General features: G+C 46.0%; 1 protein-coding gene and 1 non-coding gene across 6 annotated transcripts in view; one reads left to right on the forward strand and one right to left on the reverse strand.

Annotated features, from left to right (window-relative positions):
- Positions 1–427: 427 nt before the first annotated feature.
- STK25 (serine/threonine kinase 25) overlaps positions 428–14,112 on the forward strand; it is a 36,477-nt gene continuing 22,792 nt past the window's right edge. The window contains exons 1-9 of one of the 5 annotated variants that reach the window (XM_056564729.1): positions 434–597; positions 960–1,113; positions 2,433–2,663; positions 6,064–6,120; positions 7,542–7,650; positions 13,021–13,178; positions 13,279–13,464; positions 13,660–13,805; positions 13,929–14,031. In XM_056564729.1, the coding sequence (XP_056420704.1) occupies positions 1,084–1,113; positions 2,433–2,663; positions 6,064–6,120; positions 7,542–7,650; positions 13,021–13,178; positions 13,279–13,464; positions 13,660–13,805; positions 13,929–14,031 (1,020 nt within the window). In that variant the 5' untranslated portion in view covers positions 434–597; positions 960–1,083. The other 4 variants (XM_056564731.1, XM_056564732.1, XM_056564733.1 and 1 more) reach the window with 4 other exon arrangements.
- LOC130363344 (U2 spliceosomal RNA) lies at positions 11,108–11,295 on the reverse strand. The gene has a single exon (XR_008891794.1). It is a non-coding gene; the product is annotated as a U2 spliceosomal RNA (small nuclear RNA).

A 14,112-nucleotide genomic window follows, 5' to 3' on the forward strand; every position in this document is an offset into this window, starting at 1 on the left:
GCCTCTGAAAACTAAAAGAAGCAATCTGATTGGTTGCTATGGGTAACTGCACCACTCATCTACGCAGGTTTAGATAAATCTCCGTGTCTACCACACACAGGACTGTTATTATTCCACCTTTGTTTTATAAATTCCACCATGTTATTCATTCTGTGGAGGCACACGAGCTAACGTTATATATATATAACCTGGAAGCCTGTGTTAGGGGCGGGGCTTAGTTACAAAAACTCGGCTTTATGCCTCACGTCTACAATTTCTGTAAAAAAAAATTTGAACTCTGACAAGTTCGACTACCCCGGGAGCCCTGGATTCCCGCACACGTCACTGGGTCACATGACAACTCCACCACCACCCCCAGTTTGTCGGCGCGGCGATCTACTCCTCTATGGACGTAACATCACGTGACGTTACGCCTAACTCTGGTCACGTGACTTAAATGTCTCCAAGTCTGTTACGTTCTAGCTTACTTACTACAACTCCCAGAACCCCCCAGCGCCTCCTGCTTATGGGATTTGTAGTTCCAGGAGTCGTCACTACAGGCGATGACGTTCTTCAAATAAACTACATGTCCCAGAGACCTAGGCGGGGGTGACGTCTGTACGTATGTAACATTAGGGTTGGGGGGGGGGGGCTGCCCCTGTGGGTACATTTTCTTGTATGTACAGAGAAGGCTGAGTGCATCTGCAGGCTATGGGAGCGGAGAAGGACATGGCAGCCGAGTCTTCATAGACTAGTATGGGAGGGAAGCTGCAGGCTCCATATTGGCTGAGGATGTAGTGTGCTGTGGGTCAGCTCCCTGCCTCCTGTTAGTGACATCCATGTGTATGACTGTGTATAGTGCAGTGGGGAGCAATACCATACTGCTGTGACTGGGGGCGCCATTGAGTAGGTATTAGTAGCACAATCCCACTGCTCGCTGCTGTGTCTTATATTGTCTCTTATATTACGCTGCTGTGTAGATAAAGTTTTCGGGGTCACTATAAAAGTTCAGTGGGGGATGAGCAATGTGGGCAAGCCGTGTGCACGGTGCTGCTGAGGCGTATTCCCAGTCTACGGTCCACTGAGCGGCAACATTGTTCCAGAATGGCCCACCTCCGAGACTTCCCAGCACAGGTAAATATCTCTACACCAGTGCTCTCCAAAGTGTGGCCCTCCAGCTGTTGCAGAACTACAACTCCCAGCATACTTGTAAAGCCAAAGGCGTTTCCGGGCATGCTGGGAGTCGTCCACAGTTTGGAGACCTCTGACCTACAATATCCATATACAATGGACCATTAAAACATTTCTGCACTTTTTTTTTTACCTTTTATTATACAACTGACATCACCTTTCTACACAGTTACCTTCCTTTGCGATGCCAGTCACATGACCTTTAATACTCCTCCCGCCTTCACCGTTTGCAACAAAAATATAAAAGTTTTTTAAAGGTAGTTACGCTTTAAGCCAGTGTTTTCCACCCAGGGTCATTCTAGCTGTTACAAAACTACAACTCCCAGCATGCCCGGACAGCCGTTGGCTGTCCGGGCATGCAAGGAGTTGTAGTTTTGCAACAGCTGGAGGCACCCTGGGGCGAAGACACTGCCTTAAAGGGGTACTCCCCTGGAAAACTTTTTTTTTTTTTTTTTTAAATCAACTGGTGCCAGAAAGTTAAACAGACTTGTTAATTACTTCTATTTAAAAATCTTAATCCTCCCAGTACTTATCAGCTCCGTTATACTACAAAGGAAGTTATTTTCTTTTTGAATTTCTTTTCTGTCTGACCACAGTGCTCTCTGCTGACACCTCTGTCCATTTTAGTAACTGTCCAGAGTAGGAGCAAATCCCCATAGAAAACCTCTCTTGCTCTGGACAGTTCCTAAAATGGACAGAGGTGTCAGCAGGGAGCACTGTGGTCAGACACAAAGGAAATTCAAAGAGAAAAGAACTTCCTGTGGAGCATACAGCAGCTGATAAGTACTGAAAGGATTACGTTTTTTAAATAGAAGTAATTTACAAATCTGTTTAACTTTGCAGCACCAGTTGATTTAAAAAAAAAATAATAATAATTCCAGCGGAGTACCCCTTTAAGTTCTCATCACATCTATTGACCATTGACTGCACCAAGTTGATGCATAGTTGCACATTCATCGCAATCCACTGACGAATCTCTCTCTAAGTTTGGTGCATCAAAGACACTAGTGAGAAAATGGCGCTGTCTTGTCGAAAATTCTTACTGGTTTGGGCAACATACCGTCAAGCTGATGCAGTCTTAGATTGAGTCCATGACTGATTACTAGTCACTGGTGACATAAGCAGAAGACAGAAGGACTATGTCTGACACAGTCTACATGTATTCAGCTACCTCTTGCCCTGGTCTTCATATTCAGAATGTTGGTGACAGGGAAGTGAAGGGGCTTTTTTTGACTCCCACTTTTGTGGAATTTCCTCTGTAGGGTTCCAGAATGGATCCAGAACGACTTTTCACCAAGCTTGAGCGCATTGGGAGGGGCTCCTTCGGAGAAGTGTACAAAGGTATAGAGAACCGTAGCAAAGAAGTGGTGGCGATCAAGATCATTGACTTGGAAGAGGCGGAAGATGAGATCGAAGACATTCAACAGGAGATCACTGTTCTGAGCCAGTGTGACAGTCCTTACATTACACGCTATTATGGCTCCTACCTGAAGGTAATCTTTTATTAAGTTCCGGCGGCTCTGTGGCTGCCATTGGGCCCGGCGCACAAATATACATCACCAGTTGAGGTGGTGTATATTTCTTTGACTTTAGCTGTCACAAGTCAGCCCTAAATCTGCATTTGAGGAGGGTGCAGGATAGGTGAGAAGTTTTAGATTGCAGGGGGTCGACCTCTGGGACCTTCCCCTCTACGCCCCATGATCCCCTCTAAGGGGCCCCGGCTCTCCCCGGGATAGGAGTGCGTCGACCCCCTCATGAAGTGGCAGTAGATGGGAGAGCCGTTTGGCTATCTCCAGCTTTACCATTGAGATATATTGAAGGGACCCCATACAGGAGTCTAAATCTAATGTTTAGGGGATACGTTTTCATGGATGATAACTCCTTTAATGGTCTGTCCTCAGTATAGGCCATCAATATCTCATCGGCTGGGTGCTGAGAACCGGTGCCCTGTCAATCAGCTGTTCTGCACAGCTGCGGCCACCAGACTACACATTGAGCAGGAAATGTCGCTGGAAAACCCCTTTTAAGGCAACATTAAAGGGGTACACCGGTGGAAAACATTATTATTATTTTTTTAAATCTATTGGTGCCAGAAAGTTAAACAGATTTGTAAATTACTTCTTTAACCCCTAAAGGACACAGGGCTTACCTATACCGGACAGGGATGCCTGCTGAAATCATTGAGCAGGCACCCAGCGCAAACCCTTGGGGGTCCTGAGACCCCCGTCTGGTACAGCACTATTTCCAAAATGGAGCCTCCAGCTGTTGCAAAACAACAACTCCCAGTATTGCTGAACAGCCATTGACTGTCCAGGCATGCTGGGAGTTTTGCAACAGCTGGAGGCACCCTGTTTGGGAAACACTGCTGTAGGGTTTTTTGGTATCAGAGGAAAGTGTAATACAAGTATGTAGAAAAATAGAAGAAAGGCTTGAGAAAGCGGCCAAGACCGCGAAAGGAGCGCTGCCTCGTCTCTGCCGTGAGTGCAATCTTCTATTTTTCTACATACTTGGATTACACTTGCCTCCCCACACATGAAAATACCCCATATGTGGATGTAAAGTGCTCTGCTGGCGAACTACAATGCTCAGAAGAGAAGGAGCGCCATTGGGCTTTTGGAGAGAGAATTTGTTTGGAATGGAAGTCGGGGGCCATGTGCGTTTACAAAGCCCCCATGGTGCCAGAACAGTGGGCTCTTCCCCTCCAACTTATGACCAAATTTTGGAAACTGCACCCCTAAAGGAATGTAATAAGGGGTACAGTGAGCATTTACGCCCCACAGGTGTCTGACAGATTTTTGAAACAGTGGGCTGTGCAAATTAAAAATGTAATTTGTCATTTGCACATAACACTGTTCCAAAGATCTGTAAAATGCCAGTGGGGTGTAAATGCTCACTGCACCCCTTACTACATTCGGTGAGGGGTGTAGTTTCCAAAATGGGGTCACGGGGGGTGTCCACTGTTCTGGCACTACAGGGGGGGCTTTGTAAACGCACATGAATGAATGACTTGAATTCCAGCCAAATTCTCTCTCCAAAAGCTCAATGGCACACCTTCTCTTCTAAGCATTGTAGTTTGCCCGCCGAGCACTTCATGGGGTATTTCCATACTCAGCAGAAATTGTGTTACAAATTTTGGGAGGCTTTTTCTCCTATTAACCCTTGTGAAAATGAAAATTTGGGGGCAACACCAACATTTTAGTGAAATAAATTGAAATTTTTCACTTTCACGTCCAACTTTAGCAGAAATTTGTCAAACACCTGCGGGGTTTTAAGGCTCACTATTCCTTGAGGGGTGTTGTTTCCCCAAATAGAATGCCATGTGGTTTTTTTTTTAGCTGTTCTGGCAACCTAGGGGCTTCCTAAATGCAACATGCCCCCCCAAAACTATTTCAGCAAAATTTGCTTTCAAAAGGCCAAATGTGACTCCTTCTCTTCTGAGCATTGTAGTTCGCCAGCAGAGCACTTGCATGTAGTATTTCCATACTTAGAGGAGATGGGGTTACAAATTTTCAATTACACATCCAACTGTAACAAAAAGTTGTCAAACATCTGTGGGGTGTTACGGCTCACTGGACCCCATGTTACGTTCCTTGAGGGGTGTAGTTTCTAAAATAGTATGACATGTGTTTTTTTTAATTTTTTGCTGTTTGGCACCATAGGGGCTTCCTAAATGTGACATGTCCACCAAAAACCATTTCAGCAAAAGTCACTCCCCAAAATCCCATTGTTGCTCCTTCCCTTCTGAACCCTCTAGTTCACCCACAGAGCACTTGACATATACACATGAGGTATTTCCTTACTCGAGAGAAATTGGGAATTTTTACCCCTTGTAAATATTCAAAAACGGGGTCTACAAGAACATGCTTTCTGAATGTAATTTTGAATACTTTGAGGGGTGCAGTTTTTTGTCTTACAAAAGTAAAAACATGTCAACTTTATGATGCAAACAAAGTAGACAGATTGTATACATGAATAAATATAAAATCTATTTGGAATGTCTATTTTCCTTATAAGCAGAGAGCTTCAAAGTAGAATTTGGAATGAAAATTTACCACTAGCATAAAGTAGAATATGTCATGAAAAAACTATTTTGGAATCAGTATGAAATGTAAAAGCATCCCAGAGTTATTAATGCTTAAAGTGACAGTGGTCAGATTTGCAAAAAAATTCTCTGGTCCTTAAGGTGAAAATGGGCTTGGTCCTTAAGGGGTTAAAAAAAATCTTAATCCTTCCAGTACTTATCAGCTGAGGTATGCTCCACAGGAAGTTATTTCCTGTTTGAATTTATTTTCTGTCTGACCACAGTGCTCTCTGCTGACACCTCTGTCCATGTCAGGAACTGTCCAGAGTAGGAGAAAATCCCCATAGCAAATCTCTCCTGCTCTGGACAGTTCCTGACATGAACAGGTGTCTTTTTTATTTTATTTTATTTTTTATTTTATTTTTATTTTTTTATCAAGGGGGTCAGTGGGTGAGGTATGGCATTAGATATCCTGTGTTTGGTCATATGATGCCTCTGTACAAGTATCTCCATGGTAGAGCATGTGGTCCAGAAAAGTCATAAATAGTTTCCTTCTATAAAATTGAGTCCTGTATTGATCTATAAAAGGTGGGATTTCTGATTGGTCTAAATAAGTGGATGGATCTGGATTAGTTTGTCTCTCTCATCCCTAATCTTCTGATCAAAAACAAACTAATAAATTTATCAAAGCTTGTGCAGAGGAAAAGTTGACCAGTTGCACCAATCAGGGCCTCTCTAAAATAAAATAAGCGATCTGATTGGTTGTTATGGGCAACTAAACCACTTCTACTCTTTACAGGTTTTGATAAATCTTCCCCAAAATAATTTTTATCATTTTATTTTTGACAATGTGTTATTTTGTTTTCCCACAGGGGTCAAAGCTCTGGATCATTATGGAGTATTTGGGTGGAGGATCTGCACTAGACTTGGTGAGAACATATATTTACCCTCTGATGTTACTAGGTATTATGATTTACATGTTCACATTTTAATTGTCCTTACAACAAGGAGTATGTGTGAAGAGTATTTCTTTGTATTCTTCTGACATAAGCCTGTGACATATGCAAAAATAAAAACGTGTGGTGGTACATATCAACACTAAGGCCAGGTTCACAGGGCCATTGTCTCCCGTCCCTCTAGTCTCCTGTCCTCCTGCTAAACGGACCGTACTAACAAACGGATGCAAACTGATGCAAAAGGATGCCATTAAGTGGCATCCTGTTGCATCAGTTTTGAATCCTTTTATTTTCATTTTTTTTTATTTTATTATTATTGTCTGGCTACTTCCTGGTTCCTCACACTGAGCATGCTCAGAAGTTATAACTGATCAAAAAGGGATTGGAAAAAACGGGTGCAAACGGAGACATTAAAGGCTCATCCATTTTCAATCCGTTACCTATAGACTTCAATGTTAAAGTTATAATATCCGTTTCTATTCCTTATTTTTGACAGGAGAAAAAATACTGCATGCAACGTCTTTTCCCAGTCAAAGAAAAAAACAGAACAGGAAGCAAATGGGAGATAAATGATTGTAAAAAAAAAATCCTATTGACATCAATGGGATTATTTTACAGCCATTTGCAACCAGTTTGAAAAATTATCTGATAACGGGCATTTATTAACGGGACAGACGGTAATGTGAACAAGCCCTAAGCTAACATTTTTAACCATATTCATATATACATACACACACCTTTTGGTATACGTTGTTCTTCTTTGGGCTTATTTAAACTGGTATACTTTTTTTTTTTTTTTTTTTGCATTTCTATACAGAGTATGCCAAAATAAGACACTTTTTGAGGCTGTATGTGGCATATGAGCTGGGAGCTTTTAAGCTACCGAACACTAGCCAAGATTTATAAATTTGACTGAAAATGAGAATTGTCTTGTTTTGCCGGTAACCTCCATCTTAGCTTTCATGTCTTGGCAAGCTTTGACAAAATGAAAGCAGAGTTGTGATTGGTTGTTGTTGGCAAACAGTTTTAGTTTCAGGCAAATTGATATATCTGGACCATTGGAAAAATGAAATATGAACATAACCTTGGACTCTGTTCACACTGCTGTTTTGGTTTCCTTTATAATGTAAATCATGATGACAATCCCAGTTCAGTCACACGACAGACACCAATGGCATCCAACAATGTCTTTTATTACAGTGTGTGATCTGTACAGTAAAAATAGCATGACACAAAAATTGACGGAACCAATGACTGAGACCCTAACCAGAACCTCTGACAGTAGTGTGGACACAGCCTTTCGTGGATGCGTGCTGCTGCCACAGGCTATATGTTTGGAGTGATGCTCCATATTTTCATTACATCATCTGATTTCTATTCTTTCATTGCTGCAGTTGAAACCTGGCCCACTGGAGGAGTCCTATATAGCAACCATATTACGGGAGATCCTTAAAGGTCTAGATTATTTACACTCTGAGAGGAAGATTCACAGAGACATTAAAGGTGCGGGCATCTCTAAGATTTCTGTATGACTGGAAAAAAGGAGTTTTTTTTTTTTTTTGTACTCACTGTAAAATCTCTCTCGTAGCCTTCATTCGGGCACACAGATACTGATGGGTATATGCTCTTGCCACTAGGAGGTGCTGACACTAGGAAAAAAAAGTCGGCTCCTCCCTGGCAGGATATACCTGCCCACTGGAAGGGAGGTAATTCATTTAATCACAAAGCAGTAGGAGAAGCCAACAAAGAAATACGTCCAAAGGACCCTATTAAGGAAACCCGGATAAAAACCCAATAACCGGAAAAGACTATCCGGACAAAAATTGAAAAAAAAATGGGTGGGTGCGGTGTCCCCCAATGAAGGCTACGAGAAAGAGCTATTACGGTGAGTACACAAAAATCTCCTTTTGCTCTTCATTGGGGGACACCTATACTGATGGGACTTACCAAAGCAGTCCCCTAGGTTGGGAAAAACAACCACTAGCGAAAGATGAGCAGTCCCGAAACTGAACCGACTCATCCGAAAGGCCTGCGGATAAGACCCCAGGCCAGAGATAAATGAGAACCAGAAACTGAGCTCCCGGAGATTTGCCCCCCATCCATGGATAAGGACCAGGACACCAAGGAAGAGACCGTGCTTCGCAGAGACTCTAAACCTACGTCCATATGGAGAGACAAGAAAAAGTCAACTAGGAAGCCAGATGGGCTGGAACCACCCAGTAGGAAACAATGGCAAGGAAGACTGAGGGCTAGCCCGGTTGGAAAACAAAAATGGAAAAGGGAACAAGAGAGCCCCATCCAGAGTCAACAGATTCAAGAGAACCTGGCGGAAAAACGCCAGGGAGAGCAGTGGACGCCTGAGCAGAAGGCGAGCACAGACGTGGAGACCAGAAAAACACTGAAAAAAAATAAAGACGGAAACCGGCTCTAGAGAGGTCTGGCAGATAAGAATAAGATCATGACCTGAACGTCCGCAGACCCAAACACCCCTTTCCCAGGGTCCCGACGCAAGCACCCGGAAGGTGAAAAGAGCTTGACTGGCAGAATCCGGATGACCGGAATGCCTTCCATCTCGGGAGTACATGGACCCTGAAGGAGGAGACAGAAAGAAGAACGGACAAAAAAAGTAGAGAACGCCCTGAAAAGGGCATCCCGGAACACCAGAGTGACAGACAGGGGAAGTGGAGGTTCCTGAGTCTCCTGAAAGACACCCAAAGGGTAAGTAAACCCAAGGTTCGCAAAATGCTCTGGGTGACAAACGTCTGTGACGAGACAGAAGTGCGGAACAGAAAAAAGCGCTCCACAAATGGGATCGCGAAGAAGTCTGGGTAGGAGTGCTACACGTGCCTGAGACCTTAACAATCACGAAGGCCCAAGAAACCAGGAGGGCTGACCTAGAAAAGAAGGCACACCACAGCATCCTGGGATAGTGTCCAAGACAAAGAGACTAACTGCGTTGGATCCCAGTGGTCCGAACGGACCAGAGCACTCTGAAGCATCATCCTGCCAGGACGGGAAAGGAGGGGGAACAACCGGGAACCCAGCAGGGCACAGGAAGGTTATTTCAGAGATGGTGGTGTCAGTGAAGTGCAACTGACACTGACAAAGGGGAGGATAAACACACCCTCCAGGGATATTGCGCCACGGAAGGAGGAGAGCAATGGAAGGACCCCAACAACAGACGGTGGCAAGACCGGCTGTCGTCGAGCCATACATGAGTGCATAAACTCTGCCCACAGAGGAGAGTGTCAAGGCTGCATGAGCAGCAGTAGACAACCAAGAAACCGGAAAGGAGACAGGCTGCAATAGTGGGCAAAAGCACACAAGTAAAGACAGCAAAAAGCTCATCTGAATGCTCACAGCCAAAAAACAAGGGCCCAGCTCGATACCCCACCTAAACAGTGGGAAGAGAGAGAATGCTCCATCTCGGTAGTACAAAACGCTCAGCGAAATTGTCCCCCTAGAAAAGGCGAAAACAAGTGATGGTCGGGAGGAAACCCATGCCCTGACCCACCAAGCTCCCTTGTCTCCGTACCCCCTGAGAAAGGGAGATGAAAAAGCCCCCAGGAACTCTGCTACAACACAACGAGGCATGGAGGAGCCAATGTGCATCCCCAGAGGGATTGGAATCCTGGACCATAGTGCTGGGCAAAGCTACAAAGAACCAACAGCACTGAGAGGAACACCCCATCTGGATCAGATGGATGCCAACGGAGTCAACCTGGTCGAGTCTAAGGCAAGAAAGCAGGCGCCTGAGCCACCCTGCCCAGGAACTCTGGAAGATACCTGGAGACATGGAAGGGGGGGGGGGGGGGCATCAGGCCCAAGCCAGCACAAAGGAACTCAACCGCCGCAGGCCTGCGGAAACAAGGTCACAGGAAGTCCCGAGGCACACCCCAACGACAGAAGGGAAGGTGGGCTATACACGTGCAAGGGGGGCCTTAGCAGATGTAGGGACACACATTTCCAATGAACATACAGAGAGACCCTACATGGAAGTGAGTCACCAGATTGCAGTCACGGGAGCTGCAAAAATGGGGGAGGAGACCTTGAGAAGTAGAAAGCCATGCACACAGAGAGGCTATCTGGCATAGGAACCATGGCCATACCGGATCCCGCCTTCAGACCCACACACAAAAAGTGGGATTCCAGCCTCAATCCATCAGAGCGGCAGTCATGTGGAGGAAGACCTGGTAAAGTAGGGAACCCAACAATCCAGCATGTGGTGCATAGCCGAGGGCTCACGGAGCAACATGGGGAGATCAACTCGGAGCTACGTCCAGGCAGTGGGAAGTGTATGGTAGATGATCCGACGTATCCGTAAACCACAGAGCTAGCCGTCCGGCTGACAGGTGAAGGATTTCTGAGCAAAAAGGAACGTTCCTTTGAACCCTCCCATTGACAGTGGGGCACAGGAGTGTGGCCAAACTTATGGGCGACCCGGGGGTGTAGGAGACCATGCAGACTAATGACTGGTTGACTGGCAGCAGTCCCATGTGCCTGCAGGAACCCTCTGGCAGAGTCCTCACACCAACAGTGAGGTAAAGGATGCCACAGTTAAGCACGCGGCAGCCCAGGGATGGTAGACCGACAGCAGCGGAAACTGTGCAGACAACAGTCTGGTGTAATGAGTTACCCTCCAGGCGCTGGTAATAAGGAGACACAGTAGACAAAATAGGAGACAAGATAGGCAATAACTTTGCACCATGAAAACATGGAGAAAGGTAGTAAAGCCTAGAAGCCATGGATAGAATCCCTGTCAACCTGGGAGATCAGGGAGGTTTAGGAGCCATGGATTGAATCCCCTACACCCTGCATAGGGTCCACAGGACATGACAGGTCACTCCACCAGACCCCGGGCACTAGCAGTGGGATACCAGAACTTCAGCCGCCGATACTTCAGTGTGTCATATCAGGGCCCCTACCGGGTGATGGAGACAAGAAAGGCCCCCCCCCCCCCCCCCCCCCCGTAGTACCCGAAGATACTGCTATATCGGGTCAAGTATGGGGTGACGGAAGCAAGCTTCGAAATCGGCTCACATGCTCAAAAATCCAATTAACATATGATCCCCAGCTGGGGGACAGATCAGATGTTAAATTGATAATAGATGCTACACTTGATCTCAGCCCAAAAGGCCGAGAAGCAATAGATAGTACAGGCTAAGGCTGTAATTTGTGTCCACAGAGGCCACAAGGGTGTATGGAGAATAAGGCACAATTTAATTGTAGGCCACAAGAGGGCGGCAAACACCACTGAGAGAGAGATCAGCCGCATATGAACTTTTTATTTTTTTTATATGGAGAGCTTTAAATGGAGAGGTGGGGGAGGGAAAGGAAAGTGGAGCTATGCCCACTCCCCTACCTCCAAAAGAGCGACCAGCCGGGGAGGGGAATCAGAAAGGAGATATGCTCCAAGTCTCCGTGCAGCAAAACAGCTGCCGACACCTGTGCAGAGCCTCTTCGCCCACCACTTATGGTGGTTCCACGGTATATAACGGTATTTCTTTCATCCCCCCCCCCCCCCCAAAAAAAATGTAAAAAATCATGTGACCCGCCAGCGCTGTTCTGCTCTCCCCCCCCCCCCCCCCCCAAATTATCAGCCCAGCGGAGTACTACTCACATATGTCAAGCACTGCCCTCCTCCTCTTTGTTGGGGACCACTGGCACTGGAACTCACTGTACGCCAGTGGTTTCCAACCTGCGGACCTCCAGCTGTTGCAAAACTACAACTCCCAGCATGCCCGGACAGCCGGCTTCTTACATGACAGTGGGCTCAGTCTATCACTGGCCGGGGTGGGACATCGCTCCGGCCGGTGATAGGCTGACGGCTGTCTGACGTTCCAGTCCCCAGCGTGAGGCCGACATAGGCAAGTTAAACTTTATTTTCTTTATCTTTTGCAGCCCGGGCATAGGGATACAGCGTACAGCAGTGGTCTCAAACCTGCGGACCTCCAGCTGTTGCAAAACTACAACTCCCAGCATGCCCGGACAGGCGTTGGCTGTCCGGACATGCTGGGAGTTGTTTTGCAACAGCTGGAGGTCCGCAGGTTGGAGACCACTGGTGTACAGTGAGTTCCAGCGCCAGCGGCCCCCAACAAAGAGGAGGAGGGCAGTGCTTGACATGTGAGTAGTACCCCGCTGGGCTGATAATTAATTGGGGGGGGGGGAGCAGAACAGCGCTGGCGGGTAACATATGATTGGTTCCCCGATGTGGGGACAGCGCTGTGCTGGGTTGATAATTAATTCCCTAAGGGGAGGGGCCCAACTGGTATTGCGGTATGGGAAAAATTCACATCGTGCAGCCCAAAAATTTTGGTATTTGGTATGAACCGGTATAACGCCCAGCCCTAACCTGCATCACGTCATGCTGCGACAGACCGGACGAGCAGGAAAATAGGGGGACCCGGACCGAGGTGCTACCCCAGGTGCTGGTCGTTGGCGGGAAGGTGTTAACGGTGCATTTTGCTTTATGCCCCGTAGCCGCATATGGGGGGAACAGGTAGCGCCATGCTCCTGAACCCCACCTGAAAAAAAAGGAAATAAAATTGAGTAAAGAATCTAACTAAACGGCCCTTACTGGAAAATAATTAAAAAAAGACCAGGTCTGGGGAGCTCCCAGACCTGTGTCTTGCCTCCTGCTGACACGGATTACCTCACTTCCAGTGGGCGGGTATATCCTGCCAGGAAGGAGCCGACTTTTTTTTCCTAGTGTCAGCGCCTCCTAGTGGCAAGAGCATATACCCATCAGTAAGGTGTCCCCCAATGAAGGCTACGCGAAAAAAAGTTTTAATTACAGTTGTTCTCTCTGGTAAATGTCATTTGACTTTTGGTAGGATAGCAATTTATATAGTTATGTTCTTTTTGTATCTTCAGCTGCAAATGTGTTGCTATCGGAGCAGGGGGATGTAAAGCTGGCTGACTTTGGAGTAGCGGGTCAACTGACGGATACCCAGATCAAAAGGAACACCTTTGTGGGGACACCATTCTGGATGGCTCCTGAGGTCATCAAGCAGTCTGCCTATGACTTTAAGGTTGGATTCCCTCACAGCTTCTGTTCCCTAAAATAGTGTCTCTCTTATAATATTTATTAATTTTAATATTATGCGTTTTTTTTGTTGTTGTTTTTTCCAGGCAGATATTTGGTCCCTAGGCATCACAGCTATTGAGCTAGCTAAGGGAGAACCTCCGTATTCTGACCTCCATCCTATGAGAGTCTTATTCTTAATCCCGAAGAATAACCCTCCTGCCTTGCAGGGACAGCACAGCAAACCATTTAAAGAATTTGTTGACGCTTGTTTGAACAAAGACCCCCGACTGGTGACTATATCTCCCCCATAAGCTCATTCTCGAACATTAAACCTCAGTCTTTTGAGTATTTAAAATCTATAACAATAATCCACCATAAAAATAATAGTACAGTAGTCTCCAAACTGTGTGTGGCTGGGCTGCTGAACCATTTGTTTTGCCCTCTACCTTCTGCTGTATGTATCATATATATGTTCTGTATTTTAGAGGCCCACAGCCCGGGAGCTGCTTAAACATCGTTTCATCTTACGATACACCAAGAAAACCTCCTTCCTTATGGAGCTGGTGGAACGCTATCGGCGCTGGAAATCTCAGGGCCACCGAGACGACTCCAGCTCTGACGACTCCGATTTGTAAGTAAAGTTTGGATCTTCTTTCTATGTTATGTAACATAAACAATCACTGCATGGTAGGTGTATTTCTATGCTACATCGTGCAGTAACTTACTACTATTACTGTCTTATTTTTATGTCCAGAGACAATGAAGATGACAAAAGTCAGTCCCAGACCCCTCACTGGTCATTTCCTGAAACCATGCGCCCCTCCTCCATGAGCCGACTACAGTGGGGATACCAGCAGGTGGATATCTTTGTTCATTTAGAGTTTAGATAAAGGCTGTTTTCCGAACTTGCTAAATTGTGGATCCTAATATAAGAAATC

Source organism: Hyla sarda, chromosome 3 (genome assembly GCF_029499605.1).
Source record: "Hyla sarda isolate aHylSar1 chromosome 3, aHylSar1.hap1, whole genome shotgun sequence".
Lineage (NCBI taxonomy): Eukaryota > Metazoa > Chordata > Amphibia > Anura > Hylidae > Hyla > Hyla sarda.